General features: G+C 53.1%; 6 protein-coding genes across 6 annotated transcripts; 4 read left to right on the forward strand and 2 right to left on the reverse strand.

Annotated features, from left to right (window-relative positions):
* Positions 1 to 3,874: 3,874 nt before the first annotated feature.
* J4E79_006494 (uncharacterized protein) lies at positions 3,875 to 4,568 on the forward strand (the record flags this gene model as incomplete). The annotated part of the gene is made up of 2 exons (XM_049355364.1): positions 3,875 to 4,521; positions 4,547 to 4,568. The coding sequence occupies 2 exons, from the start codon at positions 3,875 to 3,877 to the stop codon at positions 4,566 to 4,568; spliced, it is 669 nt and encodes a 222-aa protein (XP_049210037.1).
* Positions 4,569 to 5,109: 541 nt separating this feature from the next.
* Positions 5,110 to 7,029, reverse strand: J4E79_006495 (uncharacterized protein; the record flags this gene model as incomplete). Its single annotated transcript, XM_049355365.1, has 4 exons — positions 5,110 to 6,083; positions 6,132 to 6,504; positions 6,554 to 6,666; positions 6,735 to 7,029. 4 exons carry the CDS (start codon positions 7,027 to 7,029, stop codon positions 5,110 to 5,112), a joined length of 1,755 nt encoding a protein of 584 aa, XP_049210038.1.
* A 1,858-nt stretch (positions 7,030 to 8,887) lies between these two features.
* On the forward strand, positions 8,888 to 10,059 carry J4E79_006496 (uncharacterized protein; the record flags this gene model as incomplete). The annotated part of the gene is made up of 2 exons (XM_049355366.1): positions 8,888 to 9,273; positions 9,300 to 10,059. The coding sequence occupies 2 exons, from the start codon at positions 8,888 to 8,890 to the stop codon at positions 10,057 to 10,059; spliced, it is 1,146 nt and encodes a 381-aa protein (XP_049210039.1).
* A 753-nt stretch (positions 10,060 to 10,812) lies between these two features.
* On the reverse strand, positions 10,813 to 12,970 carry J4E79_006497 (uncharacterized protein; the record flags this gene model as incomplete). The annotated part of the gene is made up of 5 exons (XM_049355367.1): positions 10,813 to 11,908; positions 11,956 to 12,454; positions 12,507 to 12,600; positions 12,646 to 12,793; positions 12,954 to 12,970. The coding sequence occupies 5 exons, from the start codon at positions 12,968 to 12,970 to the stop codon at positions 10,813 to 10,815; spliced, it is 1,854 nt and encodes a 617-aa protein (XP_049210040.1).
* A 1,021-nt stretch (positions 12,971 to 13,991) lies between these two features.
* J4E79_006498 (uncharacterized protein) lies at positions 13,992 to 15,482 on the forward strand (the record flags this gene model as incomplete). Its single annotated transcript, XM_049355368.1, has 1 exon — positions 13,992 to 15,482. The coding sequence occupies one exon, from the start codon at positions 13,992 to 13,994 to the stop codon at positions 15,480 to 15,482; it is 1,491 nt and encodes a 496-aa protein (XP_049210041.1).
* Positions 15,483 to 15,957: 475 nt separating this feature from the next.
* Positions 15,958 to 17,185, forward strand: J4E79_006499 (uncharacterized protein; the record flags this gene model as incomplete). The annotated part of the gene is made up of 2 exons (XM_049355369.1): positions 15,958 to 17,125; positions 17,148 to 17,185. The coding sequence occupies 2 exons, from the start codon at positions 15,958 to 15,960 to the stop codon at positions 17,183 to 17,185; spliced, it is 1,206 nt and encodes a 401-aa protein (XP_049210042.1).
* Positions 17,186 to 18,270: the final 1,085 nt, after the last annotated feature.

Raw genomic sequence — 18,270 nt, forward strand, 5'->3', positions numbered from 1 at the left:
AATTTCATTCGAAACGGCAAAGCAGATGCCACCACACTCAACTCTCTTTGCTTCATAATCCCAGAAGAATATGGCCTTGGTGTCTTACGTGGAGGACTGTCATTCATCTTCCAGGTACCCTTGCCCTATATGTGGAATTTGACATTAGTTAATCGTCTATCCAGGCCTGGGAACAATGCATCGAGAACCGAGAGAAAATACTCGAGCTACTGACAGACGTTGTCGACACTCTCAAAGCGACGGCCGAGATTTACAAGGTATTTCGAGATGACGAACTCAGGGAGAAGACGCGAGATCTCTACGGCGTTATTGTTGATTCTGTGAAATTGCTTACTGAGATGCTGCTTCGGTGTCGCAAAGATGGATCATGTAAGTCTTGCCCTGTCCGATGAAACTCGTCAACCCTCAGCTTCAACAGTCATCCGCCGTATAAAGACACGACTGCCGGATCACGAAGCAGTCGTGTTGGAGGGCCTCGATCATGAGATACAAAACGCCAAGGCCAGGGTGACGAGTCGAGTTGATATTCTCAACGCACAAACCATGCAGGATGTCCGCAAGACGGCGTCGGCTAACAGCATCGAGTTGCACGCAACGCGTTTTCGAGTTCAGGAGGTATCGCATGGTGTTAGGCGTCTCGATGGGGAAATGAAAACCCTTAACCGAAGCATCAAAGAGATGAAAGAAGACATTAAGCAAGATTTTCGGCGGCTGTTCGAGGGTGACATGTCACAGATGGTCTCCAAGAACGAGGTTGCTGCTACCGTGCAGACTCTTGTGTATGAGATCGTCGCGGAAATGGTGTGCCAAGCAAGTAAGTCGACTCCACAGGTATGAACCCTGTCACCAACTCATTCATCTCTAGAGCAGCCTCTCCAGCGAACTGTTGGAACCGAGGTCATCGCGGAGGAGCGACGTCTTACCCAGCAGACAATCTTGATGACGACGGAAGAGCTTCTGGGGATGCTCGGCGTCGATCTTGCATACTTGATCCGCGAGACGGAGCATATCTTGAGACAGAGCAACTCTTTACGACCAAAGGGTCTCGGCAAGGCGCGGTGGCTGCTCACGACCGCGCAATTCAAGAATTGGCTAAGTCAGCCGTTGTCCGGAATCCTCCTGGTTGATGGGCATTGCAAAGATGATGGTATCGGAAAGATATCTCCGTTGTCCGTCCTGTGTGCTTCCTTGGCAACCACGCTCGCCCAGACAGGCTCCAGTATGATCCTGCACTTCTTTTGCAGCAGTCATACCAGGGTTGAACAGGATCTGATCGGCGGACCATCTGGGCTTGTACGCAGCCTCATTACTCAGCTTCTCCTTTATCCTGACTCACCGGACGTCGAGCTAGATCCATTGGAGCAGAGTCTGTATGACGCAGTGTCGCAATACAACGTGCGAGCTTTGTTATCTTTGTTCGGATCGATCGTGGGGAACATGGATAAGTCAAAGACGATCATTTGCATCATAGACGGCATATCCGATTTCGAGACTCCGCTTCGTGGTTGGGATCGAGAAATCCTTGATGTCGTTGATCAGCTTCGAAACCTGGTGCACTGTCAGCGATCTGGTCCAGCGCTGAAGTTGCTCATGACTTGTCCAAACAAAACGCTGCACATTGGGTCGCTAGTGCATCGCGATCATGGGGAATATGTGTCCTTACGGTCAGGCAATGTCAGCGATAGGCCTGTGCGTGGGTTCGGATTCAACCAGGACGTCCAGAGAATGCTGATGCCATCGTCGCAGCAGAGTAGTTTTCTAGAGCCCGGAGGCTGGGGTGCCCAAGCAAACGCGTCGCAGCGAGGATACGCACATGTAGGGCGACCACGCTCTTCAGGCAGCAACGTTCCGGGTGGCTGATGCGCGTTTTGAATTACTGTGGAGAGATGATTCAATGGTGCCGTGATACTGTAACTTATCGAGCGAATCACGAATATTGCCGTACAGACGTACCCCAATGCACGCGATGGGAGGATGACATCGGCATGGTGTTCCGCTCATCTCTCGATGACGCACAAGCGGCCTTCGGCGAAACGTGTTTCCGAAGCGGTCCGGGCGCCGGGTCGCGCGCAACGCAGCAGCGCTTAGCTGGGCCAGCCCTCTGAGCCTTGGGTAGCTGATAGTGAATTGCAGCATTACCTTCAGTCTGACAGCATTTTTTTGTTCGCGCTCGTCTGAGAATGATCCGATTGTAATGATTTTGGGTGGTACTATGCGCCCAGCCTGACAGCGGCCTGGCTGCTCCGTCTGCCCACGACGTCCGGAGCGCGATCGACCAGTCTGATTCTCCTCTCTCAAGACCTCGCATCATGGACGACGTCTAGTTTCGTCCTTCAGGTCGATCGGGCGAAATTTTCTGTACCCAGATATGCCATGCAGACCTGGCTTCTCACTGACCATACCGAGTCGTTGTGTTCAACCCGTGGACATAACCACAAGCTGGATCTAGCCAGACTGCCTTTCGCGACAGGCGCCTCCTGTAATTCCTACAGCGAAGAGCAGAATGCACGATATCTACCGAACACCCGCACCGAGCTGCTAGACGTAATTGTATTCATCGATCTGGTGTTGCAAGCAACAGTATATAGGTATATAAGGATAAGTATCCGAGCTGCTAGACGAGACAACAATATGGATGAACAGCAAGGACGGGAAGTCTATATCCTGGCTGGGCGGCATGGTGGGCATGGGAAACTCTACGATAGCGCAGACGGTCGCTAGGTCTAGGGCAGCTCGGAGCAAGCTTCTTCAAGAAAGGCGATGGCAAGCGCGGCAACCTCTTGTGGCTTTTCAGCATCATCGTCCTGTGCCGCTGCTGAGTCTATCGTTCGACCAAAGCGGCAGCCGTTGCGGTGGGCATAAATAACGTGTGATATGGAATGGTTAGGCAAGGGAATGGAGACTTGCAGCGCGTGGCGATTGTGGAGCCGCATTGCTACATCATCAGAACCAAGGGATTTCTCAACCCTCTTTTCTCCTTGCCTCAGCCTTGCGCCACCCTTTCGCTCGCAATTATCCACATAAGCGGGCCGTAACGTATCGGGTACTGGCAGGTTGCACAACCGCAGCTGCGACGATGTGAACTGAACGTCGCCAATGCACTTTTCTCTGATTCATCTCTGGCCTATCGCAACGTTACTCTCCGTCGTCATATCTTCAGCCTGCTCTGATTACTATCGCGCTAGGTCTAGGCCTTGCAGTCCGTATCGTGGACATGGAGAGACACTATAGTCAACGCCTTACAGGAGTCCACAACGCAGTTGAAGCAACGCCACACAAGCCCTGTTGTGTATCGCGCAACGGTGACCTACCCTTTCAGCCACGCTATGGGCGAGCTTTGGACGAAGGGCAAAGAGCAGAAGGCTGACTTAACGGGACGACTGATCGGTGTGGTTCTGCGGCATCGCTCCTCAAATATCGGTACAATCAGGGTGTATTGTATGCAAAGTGGCAGCACATCAGTACCCATTGTTGGGCCCCTTACGTTTACATGAAAAATTGGCATGCATCCGCGGAGGACTTGACATCATGTCATGTCAGTTGCACACAGCCAGTGTGTATCTCACGTTGAATTCATTGGAGAGGCTGAGTATCGGGCTTCACATCACTATAAGCAGGACGCCCCTTTATTACCCACCAATGGATGTTGCACGGCATGTTCAACATGTCCATGGAGGTGACCTCACTTCCCGGCCGCCGTCTTCAAGTATAAGGTGCAAACGGGCCTGTACCTCACATCGCATACCAGCCTCGCCCTTTACTTACCCACGTGCGTAACAGTATCAATGGCAGACTGATGAGTGCTCTCACCCCGAATATAGACACCAAGAATCTCGATCCACCCAAAGATAGCAACAAACCCTCACAGCCAACAATGACCGAACAAAAGACCATCGCCCTCATCGGCTCCACAGGCTTCCTAGGCCCCTACATCACCGCCTCTCTCCTCCAAAAACATCCCGACACCACCATCCTCTGCCTAAACCGTAGCAAAGACGCAGAACAACGCACCACCTCGTCTCTCACCCGCATCAGCAACGAAGACCTCACCCGCCTCACCTTCATAACAACCGACATCACACTCCCGCACCTCGGCCTATCCCCCACCCAATACACCCACTTCACGAGCAGCGTCTCGGAAATCGTTTTCAATGCGTGGAACGCAAATTGGGCGACGCCTCTCATTGGCTACTTACCCCTCCTCAATGCTGTTCAACATGTTATCGAGGCATGTATCACCAGCCCCCTAAACCCACGCGTGACCTTCGTGTCGTCGAATACCTCGATAATGAATCATCCAACTCAGCACCCTTCCACTCCGCTCATCCCCGAAGTCCCCGCTTGGGACTTCGCCAGCGCAGCGAATACGGGTTATGGCCAGAGTAAATGTCTTGCGGAGCAACTTCTTGCTCACGCAGGGAGGGAACATGGGTTACGCGTGGCTATCGTACGCGCAGGCCAGATCGGCGGTGCATCATCCGCCATATCCAATGCGCCGCAGTGGCCAATCCAGGGCTGGTTGTGGGTGATTTTCAAGACAAGTCAGAAACTGGGGCACTGGCCCGTGAGGATGAATGCTGTGGATTGGATTCCTGTTGATTCGTTGGCGGAGGGTATCGCCAATGTCACAGTGTCCCAACAAAGCACATCTGCAGACAATGTTAAAGTGTACAACATGATGCACCCCCGCCCCGCGCCTTGGGCGTTGCTGCAAAAAGTGCTGGTGGAGCGATTTGGACTTGAGGTAAGGGAATGTAGTCTGCCGCAGTGGTTGGGGATGTTGGACCCGCAGAAGTTCAAGATGCATGCTTTTCTGACGGAGGGAAGGGAGGGGAGGGAAGGTGAGGCGATGGTTTTTAGGAATGAGAATGCGAGGGAGATGTTGCCGGAGGTGGAGGATGTTACGGGGGAGTTGGTGGAGAGGTGGTTGAGGGGGTGGGGTTTGAGGCTGGGGGAGGTGAGGGCGAGGCTCTGATCTGGGTGAAGTATGTGTACGGATGGAAACATGGAAGTGGCTTCAACATAGAATTCGATTTAATCAAATCTTAGCGCTACATATCATGCAACTGCGCTATACGGTCCTGCCGTCGGGTACCCAGTTTGTACCATCTACAAAGTCTGCTTGCCTCTCGTCTCAATAGGCAGCACCAACATACTAAAGAACGCAGCGATGAACAGACCACCACTGGCGTAAATCGGCGCCTTGGGGTTACTTCCACCCGCCTGGATAGCAACAATGGGCGCGCAAAGACCAGCAACGCGGTTCAAGAAACTGCTCATTCCAGTACCAGTGCCACGGATTGGGGCAGGGAAGACTTCAGGTGTGTACGCGTACAAGACACCGTACATGATGTTCTGGAAGAAAGCCTCGAGACAAGTGAATGCGAGCTGGAAGTCGGAGTCGGAAGAGATGGTGAAGAGGAAGACGAAGACACCGGTGATGACGGTGGCGATGGCCATGGTGCCCTTGCGGCCGACATATTTGAGGTCGACGGTGTAGCAGGCGAGGATGGATCCGGGGACTCCGACGATGGCGGTGATGGCGTAGTTGCGGTAGACGATGCTGATGTCGTTCTCGACGCCGCCACCCGAGTTCTTGAGGTACTGCGGGAGGAAAGCGTTGAACAGCGGGTAGGCCATACCGATGGTCGACCATTGGAACCAGAGTAGAGCAGTGGTAAGACCGATCTTCTTGTCCTGGAACAGAGTCCTGAAGCGCTTCATCGAGAAACGGCTAAGGGAGCGCTTGACGATTTCGAAGACGCTGAGCTTGACATCTTCTCCGGTGACTTCCTGGTCGCCGCCGATTTGGTTGAGAATGTCCTCGGTGAGCCAGGTGTGCGTCTTGTTGTAGTGCGCAATACCGTAGACGGTGGCGACGGCCTCGGCTTGGCGACCGCGAGACAACAGGAACTTGGGTGACTCGTAAAGATGGAAGAGGAAGAAGCGGCAGATGAACATGAAGAATGTGATGGCCCCAAGAGTCAGGATGAGGTATCGCCAGCCCATGTTGTCTTCCATGCGGCATTGTCCGAGGGGAGTACCGTCGGCGCACGAGAAGTTGGGAATGAATGCCCATGCCACTGCAGATCGTTAGTGAATGATGAATATAGCTAACGGTATCGACTTACGGAGCGAGGCAACCAGGTTACCAACGGGCCAGAAGATGGAAAGGAGCGTGAGGAGGTTTCCCGATGTTTGAGGCAAGAATTCGAGGAACAAAGCGCCATCAACTGGGAGGTTACCGCCGACACCAAGACCAATGCAGGCGTAGAGTGCGCATGTGCCGATCCAGTTGGGCCCGCCGCCGGATGCAAGACCAAAGACACCAGCGAGGAAAAGAGTAAAGTTGAAAGCGAGACGGCGACCGATAATGTCAGAAGCGGTACCCCAGAAGGAAGCGCCAATGCAGAGACCAAGGAAGAGCGCCAGTGTGGTGTATCTGACTTCCGTCTCGCTGACACCGAACTCAACGCTGAGTTGTGGTAGTGTAAGAGCAACACCCTGTATCTTGGTAAGTCCTGTTGGTTGATGAGGAATTTGACATGCGCACCTGCAGCCACAAGTTGTCGGCCATCCAACCGCCACCGCAAAGAGCAAAAAGCTGCCATTGGTAGCGGCCCATGCCCATGTCCTGCAAGGCTTTGTTGATAACCTTGGACTTGCCTGTGGAAGATCAGTACTGTTTCCTCGTGAAAATTACCGGAGGTGATAGGAAAAGCCACACGACGTACGGTCATATGGCGTGTCGTTGTCCGAAGCAGCGACCTCTGCTTCAATCTCTGCCTTCAATGCTGCGACTGTCAAGCCATGGTTAACAACACCACTAGATGCATTACTGTCAGGGCGCGTGAGGCCATCTTCTGGTTTGTCGTCTTTGGTCGTCTTCTCTGTTGCTGCGAGGGAGGCGCGTGGGTGGGTGGAAGCTACAGAAGCGCGATGGGTCGAGTCATCAAGAGGCACATGGACGCCGGGGAATTCGTCGACATGATGGGCCTTGAAGGGATTCACAAACATAGTTCGGACCATCTTGGCGTAGTGATGGTGGTGGTGCCGCGATGGAGGATGGGCGTGGAGTTGTTGCTTGGGGTTGGCGCAATGGTAAAGAGGGGTGCGATAATGGGGCAGTCGCAAGTGGGATGGTGCTGTCCAGGGTCGTCGAGCCTTCGATGGCGCTGTAATCTGGTGGCGTTGTCGTTTATGTGTCGAACCGTCACGGCGTATTCACCCAAGCAGGATGCTAAAGGCTTGTGAGGCTTGGAAAAGCTTGTATATTGGATGTGGCAAGCTTCCGCGACAGCAGGGTCGCAGGAAATTGATGACAAGAGTTACACGAGCTCGGTCCTGGAGGAGGGTCATGGCCCCTCATATACTCCAGCTCTCCCCGGCGCCGCCCCTGTCAAAAAATCTTTTGGAACGGACAGATGGTGTGGAGTCGTTGGTACGGTGCGCCAAGGTAGCGGCATTAAGGCGCGCCGTGACGTAGTGCTTGGTGGACCAAGCATCAGACCCCATCACGTTCCTCTGCCGTTCACTGCAAAGATCATCCCACGTCGCCTCTGTGGTTCGCTCGATCCTATTAGGCTTGGCCTTAGCTAATACCATCGGTCTGGTAAGCTTTCAGTCTCTCTTCTTGTGCGTGGGTGCGCCTGCAGCAGCGCGCCTGATGGGCGCAATGACAGAACCTTACACGCTGAGCCCTCGATGAACACAACAGCTCACAGACCAGGCGCATCGGTTGACATTGATGGCTACCACCACAGATCGCCGTTGCTACTGCGACGTTGACCTCGCGTCGCGAGGCTGTTCGCTTGTGGCGGACCCGACGAATTTTGCCGCGTGCCGAAACGCAACTAGACTAAAGACGTGCCGATTACGTTTACTTTCGCAGGCTTCGCACACGCGAAATGGCTAAGAAGACCGGCCTCAAATTATCGCCAGACTTTAATCACACCGACAGTAAGCGGGGTGGCTCGAGTGTTCTCGTTGCATGCCCAGATCAGGCATGACGTCCCAGAGATATCAATCTCAGAACGCGCGGGATGCCTTCGACCCCAACATCGATGGGAGATCGACATGCCCTGAATGCGCGGCCTGCCACTGCTAATCTACTGGAAAGACCGAGACCGAAACGCTCGAATTGCAACGAGAAATCTGCCGTTCACTGTGGCAGGTTGTTGGACCCTTGCCCGGCTCCACACCTGCCAACCACTGCAGTAAGTTCACCGGTCTCCTCCGAATGCAACACTTTCCCTGGCAGCACGTGCCGAGTAGGCGCGAGGGTGGGCCTGCCCTAAAGCAAGTCGCATCGACAACGGGCAATGTCACGCGACATGCTCGATACAAGGACCCAGGGCCTTTCTGTTGACCTCGTATCGCCTCGGTACTGTAGTGCTACCCGAATGTAACCTACGTACGGCATTACTTGGCGAAAGCAAGATCAAGAATCTTTCGGTTCTTCCCATCATGTGTCGCCTGAATCTGACACCAACTGCATCTCTCGAGCGACACCATAGGCAAAGCTGCAGGACGGCATGCATGTCACTGAGGAATGTTTGCGCACTCTGCGCCCGGTGTCGGCATCTTCCCAGTATCAGCCTTACAAAGATACATAAGGTTTGATTCGATCTTTCCATCTCTCTCACCCCAACTGCTCCAGCCTTGCGTTGAGGCTGCCTTGAGGTGAGATGCGTGTTCCTCCCAAATGGCAACGGCGAACGTCGTCTGAAATTGGACGAGGTAGTAGCCCTCCTCATTGATCCGCTCTATCGTGGGTCAGCCTTCCTTCGAGCGACATGCACCAGCATCTTCTGTCAACAGTGCCATAAACACCACTCAGCAATAGCACGACCATCATTTCTATCAACTGTTACTATCAGCTACGAACATGTGCGACGCCGAACCCCTCGTCAGCAAGAACAGCGCTGAATGCGTGGTTGCCTTCTACAAGCTACTTGATGAACGGAAACGTTTTGCAGCGTCCCGATCGGCCGCAACTACACCCAAATGGCCAGCAGCCTGCAATGATCACTACTGTGACCAAGAGGTGTGTCAACACGAAGTCATTGACTTGTCCTCCATGTGTGAGCCGTCCGATAGCGATAGCGATAGCGATAGCGACTGCGACTGGCAGCCTTACATCACGGCCGACAAGAAATTCCCCATCATCGGATACGAATCTCCATCGAACAGTGAACAGTCCTTGACTGAGAGCTGCCGTCAATACTTCGCTGATGAAGCGGATGAGTACGCCGTTGAGGACGTCCAGATCAGGTAGGTGACCTGCTGACATCATTTAGCATCGTCCGTCTCCGTTACAACACACCACCCACAGTCTACGATGAGCAAGACCACGGAAGCCGTCGAATGTCTTCGATAGACCCCAAATCAAGCATTCGCGCCCTCCGACAAGAACTGGACAACCTACAGATCAGCAGCGCACAGTCTTTCCTTGACCTAGAAGAACAGTTGGACAACCTATCCTCATCACACGGCGTTCTGCGCAGAGACTACCAAGGTCTCGCTGACAAACATAACACACTCCTGGGGCTTTCATTGAAGCAGAGCAAAGAGCTGAGCAATCACGCCAAGGTCTTGACGGAAATGAGCGAGTGGAAAACGCGCACGGAGAACAGCTCTGCTGCGGTACGCGTTCAAGGGCAAGAACCGGAGGTTTTGTATTTCGACACACCGCGTTCGACTTCCACGGCGGAGATTGGACTGGAGGATCTGAGAGCTACTCCTCAAGCGACGGAGAATCAGGATGTTACATCGACATCGGATAGACGAGACAGCGGTGTCGGAGGGATACCACCACCTCCGAGCAATCCTCCCACGACGCCTGAACGACGTGCCACACATCCGCGCTTGATCCTGAGACTATCGGCCAAGCCAGTCACGAAGGAGGAAGTCATGGGATCTCCTAGTGCTTTGGAAACGGACGAGCCGCAACGCCCAAAGCGCGTCAGGAAGCCCACGGAGAAGCGCAAGGCCGCTGAGCTGGAGGCTGCGTCGGCAAGGAAAGCGAGGAAGCTGAGTTGCAAATCAGCCCCGTTCTGATTGCGTGAGTACAACGTCTGGTCGATTGTTGACATGGTGTTGAGGGATTAATGAGGCCATCGGTTATGCATGGTGGCTTGCACTGGGTATAGCAACAATAGCACTATTGCTTTTCCCTCTCCACGTGCAAAGAAAAACGAAGTTACTAAACAATAGCTTGTCTCCATGCACCGCCACACATGACGATGTTCGCGGCGACTTAGGGCCTCCGAAGGTTTTCGGGGTTGAGCCACCCTGCGACACTTAACTTCAGCCCCGTCCGCCCTTTTCTGAACGTCTAAATTTGCGGAGATTCGTGTTGGCATTCTTTGTACGCCGAATTGAAGCATTCAGCAATTGCATTTACATGGTTTAGACATCGCATCAGGAGCGAGGTAGTTTCGAGCGCCAGCGTGACTAAGACTATGGTATGCTATTACTATATGCTTAGATGTACGTCAAAGAGCTAAACTGTTTGAACTTAGAAAAATGACCCGAGTACCAGGCACGCGATGAGGACTGCACTGCGTGCGAGCGCATCATCGTTCGCTGTCAAAGTCCCGCTGGGTGCATACTCGTCTACCACCGAGTTAAACCCAACCTTGCGACTGCGGCAGTCGCACACAGGATCCAGAGGCTACCGACTCGTTGACCACCTATTCCAGATCTGATAATCCGATCCCTTCTTCACCCCCCTGGAGAAGCCGTGACTTCGCGCTCGAGATAGTGCCGGAGGGGGTACACAGCGCCGACAAGATCACGATCCCAGCATGATCAAGAGCCATCACCAGTAGCGTTCCATCCATCCGGCTCTCCTTGCGCGTAAACATCTATATGCAGATCCTGCCAATCCCAAATTTGCTCCATACCACCCATATCAACAGCAGCTGGATCTCCAACCGTGCCAAAGGGGTTCTGAGCAAGGAACTGATCGATATCGAAGGAAAGCTCATCCGAGATCGTCATCGACGGAAGATCGCCAGCAGTAGAAAGTACCGGTGCAGCGGTCGGCTCCGGCGGCGCTGTGTTCTCCACCGGTGGCATCACCGCTACAGGCGCAGGTTCATGCGCCGGCACCGGCGGTGTCGTCGTGGGTACCGAGGAAGAAGTTTGTCGTTGTCGCTTGCTCGCCGATGAGTACCGTGAAAGCTCCGGTGTGGCCTGCACGAGCTTGAAGAGGAAGTTGTACGACGTAGCGCCTAATTTCGTCGTCCCGCTGAGTTGATGCAGCATATCCAGCGAGCTTTCGATTACATCAACAATCTCCTCGCGATGAGGTAGGAGGTGCTCGCGGTCGTGGATGATGGCGGAGCAGAGTAAAGTCGCCGTGTCGAAGATCGCAAACACAACCATGTGGAATTTCGCGTTGATGGGGAACTCGTGGTCGAAGAGCTGGCGCGCTACTTTCAGAAGGCGCAACGCGATGTCAACGCCTTTCTTCCGGAACTCGTCGTCTTGATCCGCTATCGCGTCTTTTCGTTCTCGGGTCAGGTAGGGCTTGAAGAAGTTCAGCATCGTTACGAAGATGACGCAATGTAGCTGACAGCGCTGAAACACGAAGAAAGGATGGGACTCATCGAATGATGTGTCGGGGTCTGTGAAGCGGAAAATGGGTGGTAGCTCCTCGATGAACTTTTCGCATTCCGCTTCTATTGCCAAGACCTGCTTGTCCGAGAGGGCGTGTTCAGATTGGGCATTCCCCATGGTAGCGGCGATCCTACGGCCGAGGGTTGCTTGAAGGGCGATGTGTGCGAAGGGTGATAGTAGGTTTGGCTCCGTGGTCGACTTGTCGAGCCGTAGATTGGGGAACTTGAAGTCGAGATTCTTTTGGTCGATGAGGTTTGGACGGCCGAGCCATGCTGACATTTGCCTGTGCGAGAGTCAGGTCATGCTTCCAAAACGTAGTTTTGAACTTACCAGTCCCAGATGTACAGCAACGTCCAGAGACGTCTCCTGATCTCTATATCAAACTCACACAGGCCTTCGATACCTCCATCCTTATCGATACCCAGCTCTTGCGCTTCCCGGATCGTGCGCGAAAGCGCATGCCACGACTCTACGATCTTGGACTCGGCCTTCAACCAAACGCACTTCAAAAATAGCTCTTGCACGCGTTCAACGCTTGTTCTCGCTGCTCCAAAACTCCGGCTTAGCTCTTCCGCCGCGTCGGAGAACCGGTCGGTGAGAGTTTGGCAATTGCAAGCCAACTCAAACTCAATCATCTTGCGGAGCGCGGGTGTGAGGTACTGCACTGAGTATGCGCAGATCCTCAGCAGCAGGCAGGTAAATTCTGGAGAAAGTTGCTTGCCGGCACCGCGATCTGCCCACCATTGGACATACTGTTCGGCTAATGTTGGGCCGTATATTGCAGTGTAGCGGTAGTTGACGACATTGAGGAAGTGGTTGACGAACGCATCTGCTCATGGTTAGAGAATGGATTATTAAGATCTCGCGATGTTTGTGCCTACCCGTTATTGATCTTGGCGGAACGGCTGAGAGGACTTTCTCGAGAACATCCGTCGTAACGGAGCTTTCTGTCGGTGAGTCTTTTCGTGGACCATTCTTGAACGTGTTAGTTGATATCAATACTGTGGGGTGTCTTCTTACCTCTTCCACTCCGCCTACTTTGTAGTGCACATGACCAGGCATGTACCCCCACGCTTTCAGCCCATCTTCAAGCTCTTCCTGCTCGCCATCCTGCGACAGGAATTGCGGCTCTGCAGAGTCAGGAGCGCTTCGTTTTGTGCCTTTGATGCTGGAGGCCGAATTTTCACTGCGCAATCGTTGTTAATACCGCGTTCCGCTAATGGCGGGGTAGGTAGGACGATCTACATACCGGGATGACTCTGGAGAAGGCTCCTGCTGCCCTCTTTTGACAGAGAATTGACAAAGATGGGGTACTTTTCGTGCCTGACAGTGATTGCAGGGCCATTCTCGCGAGCACTAGCCGCGTCATTAGTTCAAGGGGTAGATGCAGGGCCAATGTGGAGTGTCGTCACCTTTTGCTTCCTCCGTTGACACTCAGTACAGGACGTCGTCGCGCGACTGTCTTTCAGCGATTGCATGGTCGCCATTACACTTGATTGAAGACCGGTCAAGATTGAGTAGTTCAAGGTTTATGAAAGCATGGCGAACGGACGAATCCAACGCTGTTGAGTTGTGGATCGGACCCTAAGACCGACCCCACCAGATCCACAAGAGCCGCCGCGCCACCTCCACGGGCCGAAGTTTTGGAGCCAGCCAGAGCTGACCCTGATTTCTCAGCACGTCATGTGATGTGTGGCGACGCTTTTCCGTACGAGAAACTGTAATGTCTACGCGAGCGGAAACCTCAATTTTGCAGGATCGACGGAACCTCCGACATTGGCACAGTTTGCCCAGGCGGCAGTTGATTAAATCGCGCGGCTGTGCCACAATCCGGTGGCTTCGCTGACGGAGGACGCAGCGACAATGTTCGTTCCTTTCGACCTCGTTCATACGACTAGTAGTGTCGCCTACACGTCCCTGGCATTAGTTCTACGGATCTGCGCGCATCGTCTAGACCGCGCGAGGCTCGCTTGCGCACTTCGGGGTACCTTCCAGAGTCCCCCGAGGCCGAGCATCCGTGGATGTCACCTGACGACGCGGTCCATCGACGTGTCGCGCATCGAGGGCCTTAGGAAAGGTTGACATACTATGGCATGAGTATAGGTTCAATCACTTCATGGCATCGCCTTGAGACAGTCGCGGTCATGTTGGAAGGCCTCACTGGTGTTGCCTTGGCTAGTCCAGGCATGATGTCATCGCACCTCGGATGCTGCTTGCAGCCTGGCAGCTAATCTCAAAACACCACGATACCGGCACATAGTGACATCTACGGCTAGCAGCTCAAAGGTCTTCAAAAATGTAACCCAGGTCTAAGATGCCACTTCATCCTCTCCCACAGCAGCACCTAGGACGCCGCTTTCGACATCATGGCACGCGCCCTGCCTCTCATACCCTGGTCCAAGACCTCCATTCTTAATTGTCGCATGCATTTGAACTCGTCGAGGATAGCGCAGCACGCAGCTCTGGACCTGTTCGTTCTTGGATTTCCCCACCAAGCCAACAAACTTCTCGAGTCAATCCATAAGTACGGTCTTGACACAACAACCTGGGACTACTACGGTCACACTACCGAAGAGCAGTTGCAAGGAGCATGGACAACTAGCGACACTTTCCCAACATGGGCCCGCAGAGCAGACGACGCGGATGCGGATAGCATCAGCACCGCGGGTTTGCCGAACGACATCGCAACGAAAGCTGAGGAAGGGACGCTCAGTAAAAAAGATGTGGAAACCGTACGCGAGCGCCTAAATATGAAGCCGGATGCTACCTACAGGCATGCCGGGGAAACCATGACGCTCGGTGCGGTGACACAGATCGCGTTACTTGCGGACGAGCATCGTCTAGCTACCAGTCTGGTCGAAGATAACATGAAAGAACTATATCAGTACTTGCTGGATAATTGGGACAACCCAGATAGAAGCGGTGACGAGACCAGGCACTACATATTTCGTCGCCAAGGCTTGGAGGATTGCCCAGGCATCTGGCCCGTTCTCGCGTCTGTTAAGCTCGGGGATACGTTCGGTGTGCGTGCATCTGACGTGGATGAATATGTCAAAGAAGGTTGCGCCCTCATCGAGAAGCGTTCTACCGAAGGCCCCGCTCGACCGTATCGATCCAAAACGATGGCCGAACTTGTAAAGATGGTTGACAAAAACATCCTCACCGAACGCGAAGATAGCGGTGAAGATACAATATCCACTGTTCTCAAGGACGGCGCAACGGAAGCTCAGATTGCCGCCCTCGAAAAACGCCTCTCCTCACCCGACGAGCATTCGTTCGTCGCGCTCCCTGACGGAAAGCTTCCTGATGACTACAAAGACTTCCTACGTGCGAGCAACGGCATCGATGAGGAAATCTTCTACAGCACGGACGAAGTTAATACATCAGGAAGCTGGATGCATGACATGGACTATACTCTGTTCCCCAACGAAAACAACGGCCACCTCCTTCATGGCAGCGATAGAGACTTCGACGAGATCGAACTAGGCGACTACGCGTGCTTCACCATCGGCACTGGCGATGGTGAAGGCAACGTTACACTTATACCACCTGCGTCGGTCAAACCCATCGTCGAGAAATTCGAGAAGGTGTACGCGGAAGCAAACGAGGGAAACAAGAGAGTTTACGAGCGTGCAGCTTTGGATCTTTATGGTGGTATAGATCAGCTCAGGGCGTTGGAGTGGCTATGCATCGAGTTTCAGCACTCCGCGTATGAGGAGAGGATTTGGGGTGGGCTTAAGCCTTTCCTGGAAGAGTATGTCAAGTGGGGAGTTGATCAATGGGACGCAGTGGAGAGACGAGAAAGGAGGGACATGAAGAAGGAGCAGGAGGAGAAGGCTAAGAAGAGGAAGAGGTAAGATGGTCAGTCTGATGGGGTGAGCGACGACACCAAGTCCCTTCGTGCGGCGTAGGAAGGATTTGTAGTCCGTCAAATGGAGTCTGTGGCCTCAAGCTCACTGTCAGCCTCGCAGTGGCGCAGTCGCGGCTTACTTGGTTCAGGTAGGCAGCATTGCTGGGAGGGACAACGCCTCGTTCTTTAGCCGGAAAGATCGGCAAAACCCGGTGTGCGCATGATCCTTGGCAGCATGTCAGCACCAGCCCCGCGTATAAAGCGCGCGAATCTTCTGGTTTGCAAGACTCTCGCGCTACTTCTCGGAGCCTCAAAAGCGCGAAATCCAAACATTCCATCAATGCCATAATCATGGCCACGATTTTTCGTGCGCATATGACTTGATAACGCCGTCGACAAGTCGAAAGGCCAGTTTACGACTTCTTGATTCGCTTTTGGGCTTTGCAAACGGTTTATGACGGACCGAGCGATATTCTTCCGCCATGGCTACAGAAGAACGATGGTCACAGCTATTCGATATGATTAGACGCAAAAGAACAGCAGAATTTGAAGCACTGCTCGAGAATCGTGACTTCGATCTCAATCTTCAGAATAATGAAGGCGTCTCTCTAATACACGAGGCTGTACGCTGTCGCTCCGAAGCGATTGTGAAGATGTTGTCGGAGAAGGAGGATGTCAATGTCAATATCCGCAACAAGAAAGGTCGGACTCCACTATGGGAGGCCGCTTTCTTGGGCTTCAAGGCTGCCGTCGAGATACTACTGAACAACGTTAGAGTGGACCCAGAGGCAAGAGATGAAAACGATCAAACACCGCTGTCTGCTGCCGCAATGCAGCGAGGTGGCAATTTAAGATCCGCTGCCGCGACGGCGCAGGAGAACGTTGTGGAAGCGCTGCTTGCCAGTGGAAGGGTCGATCCTGACGCGCAAGATGCACGTGGTCTTACACCTTTAGCTTGGGCTTCGCGAGCCGAAAAGTCGGTCAGGGTTGCCGAGATACTACTCAGCACTGGCAGGGTGGATGCGAATTCAAAAGATGAGCTCGGTATAACACCGCTAATGTGGACTGCACCATTCCACAACGACAAAGTAAAGGAACTGCTGCTCAACAGTGGTGGGCTTGACGAAGGCCTGAAACCCAACACCGGCTCTACCAAAATCATCAAGAAGACTATAAACTCTCGGTATATTACTCATTGGATGACGTCCTGTGACGATCACCACGGAGAAAAATGTAAGCCAGCACCACTTGAGGACAGATCGCCTCAACAATTGCCACATTGGGTTATCGACATTAGTCGGGCGTGTTTGGTAGCTGGTAATACCGTATCCCGGTACGTTGCCTTGAGCTACGTATGGTCACAAGGCTTATACAACGACTTCAATGACAAGCGTCCACCTGACTCTATTTTACTAAAGAAGCTCAACTTATCGGACTTCCGAAAACCTGGATATCTAAAAGAAGTGTCGGTGCAACTCCCCACCGCTGTCAAAGACGCCATAGCGCTGGTTCGCAAGCTTGGGGGGACTTACCTGTGGGTCGACTGTTTATGCATCGTCCAGGACGATGAAAAGACACGTGAGCAGGTCAATCACATGGGTGATATATACTCTGGTGCGTATCTCACTATCATAGCGGCAACTCCCATGGGTAGGCTGCACGGGTTCTCCAGTCCCTATTACAATGGATGTGGACTGGACGAAAAGGTAGAAGACCTTTACGACGATCTCTACAGCACTACTTGGGCCAGTCGTGGTTGGACTTTCCAAGAGCAGATACTCTCGAAAAGAGCAGTTGTCTTCAACAGTCGTTATCTGTTTTGGGAATGTCAGCAATGCGTCTGGAGTCCAGACGGACCCAGGCCGGAATTGACTACAACCGGGAATATGTCTCTTACTGTCCCGCACTTCGAAAAGGCTAGCCGTATGCTATCTAGCTGTTACCCCGACTTCGATCTATATACTGAGATGATCAGTCTCTATAACAGTCGTGTATTTACGTACCCGCAAGACGTTTTACCGGCCTTCTCTGGAATCTTAGCAACACTAGGACGCAACTTCCCTTCTGGATTCCAATATGGATTGCCTCGTGTTCGTCTGGACATTGCGCTTCTTTGGCAGCCGTTCCTCAAAGCGCGTCGCAGAGTACGAAGAAAACAAAATTGTGGTAACATAGCGCCAAAAGCGCATCTACCTTCGTGGTCATGGTGTGGATGGACCTGCCCCGTCGATCCATATCATCTTCGGACACGATCTTCGTTCTTCAATCAAGATAACGGCACGTCTCAGATACCGGTATGGAGAACACGGAAGCTCGTAGAGTGGTACTCGCTACCCGAAGATATGCACTGCCAAGTACCAGCGGACAGGCTATTGGGAACTGAAGATGGGCTATTCAAGGACTTCAAAGACGGCATATCGTCGACTGTACCGGAAACCCACGTGGCGGGTAATGACGGCCCTGCGGAAGGAACCGCGGGAACCGTTCACTCAGCCTGTCAAAACTCAGAGCCTTCAATGCCTCTCGATCCTACACAACTCAGTTGCAGTGTGCCATACGCTCCGCAGCCCCATGATACCTGGCCGTTTCTTTCGTGCCAGACATCCTGTCTGTCATTGTACATAAAAGCGGTCCTGCATTCTTTTCCTGCTTCATTGCGACAGCTGATGAGATACAGTCCATACAGGTCCATATACAAGCTCCCACAATTCGGAAAGGGGCCAACGCTGAAAAATGCCTGCGACCTTATTTGTCTTGAAACCCAAGAAGGACTCCCTGCTGGTATGCTACGCCAC

Source organism: Alternaria viburni (assembly GCF_023758015.1).
Source record: "Alternaria viburni strain BMP 2772 chromosome Unknown scaffold_13, whole genome shotgun sequence".
Lineage (NCBI taxonomy): Eukaryota > Fungi > Ascomycota > Dothideomycetes > Pleosporales > Pleosporaceae > Alternaria > Alternaria viburni.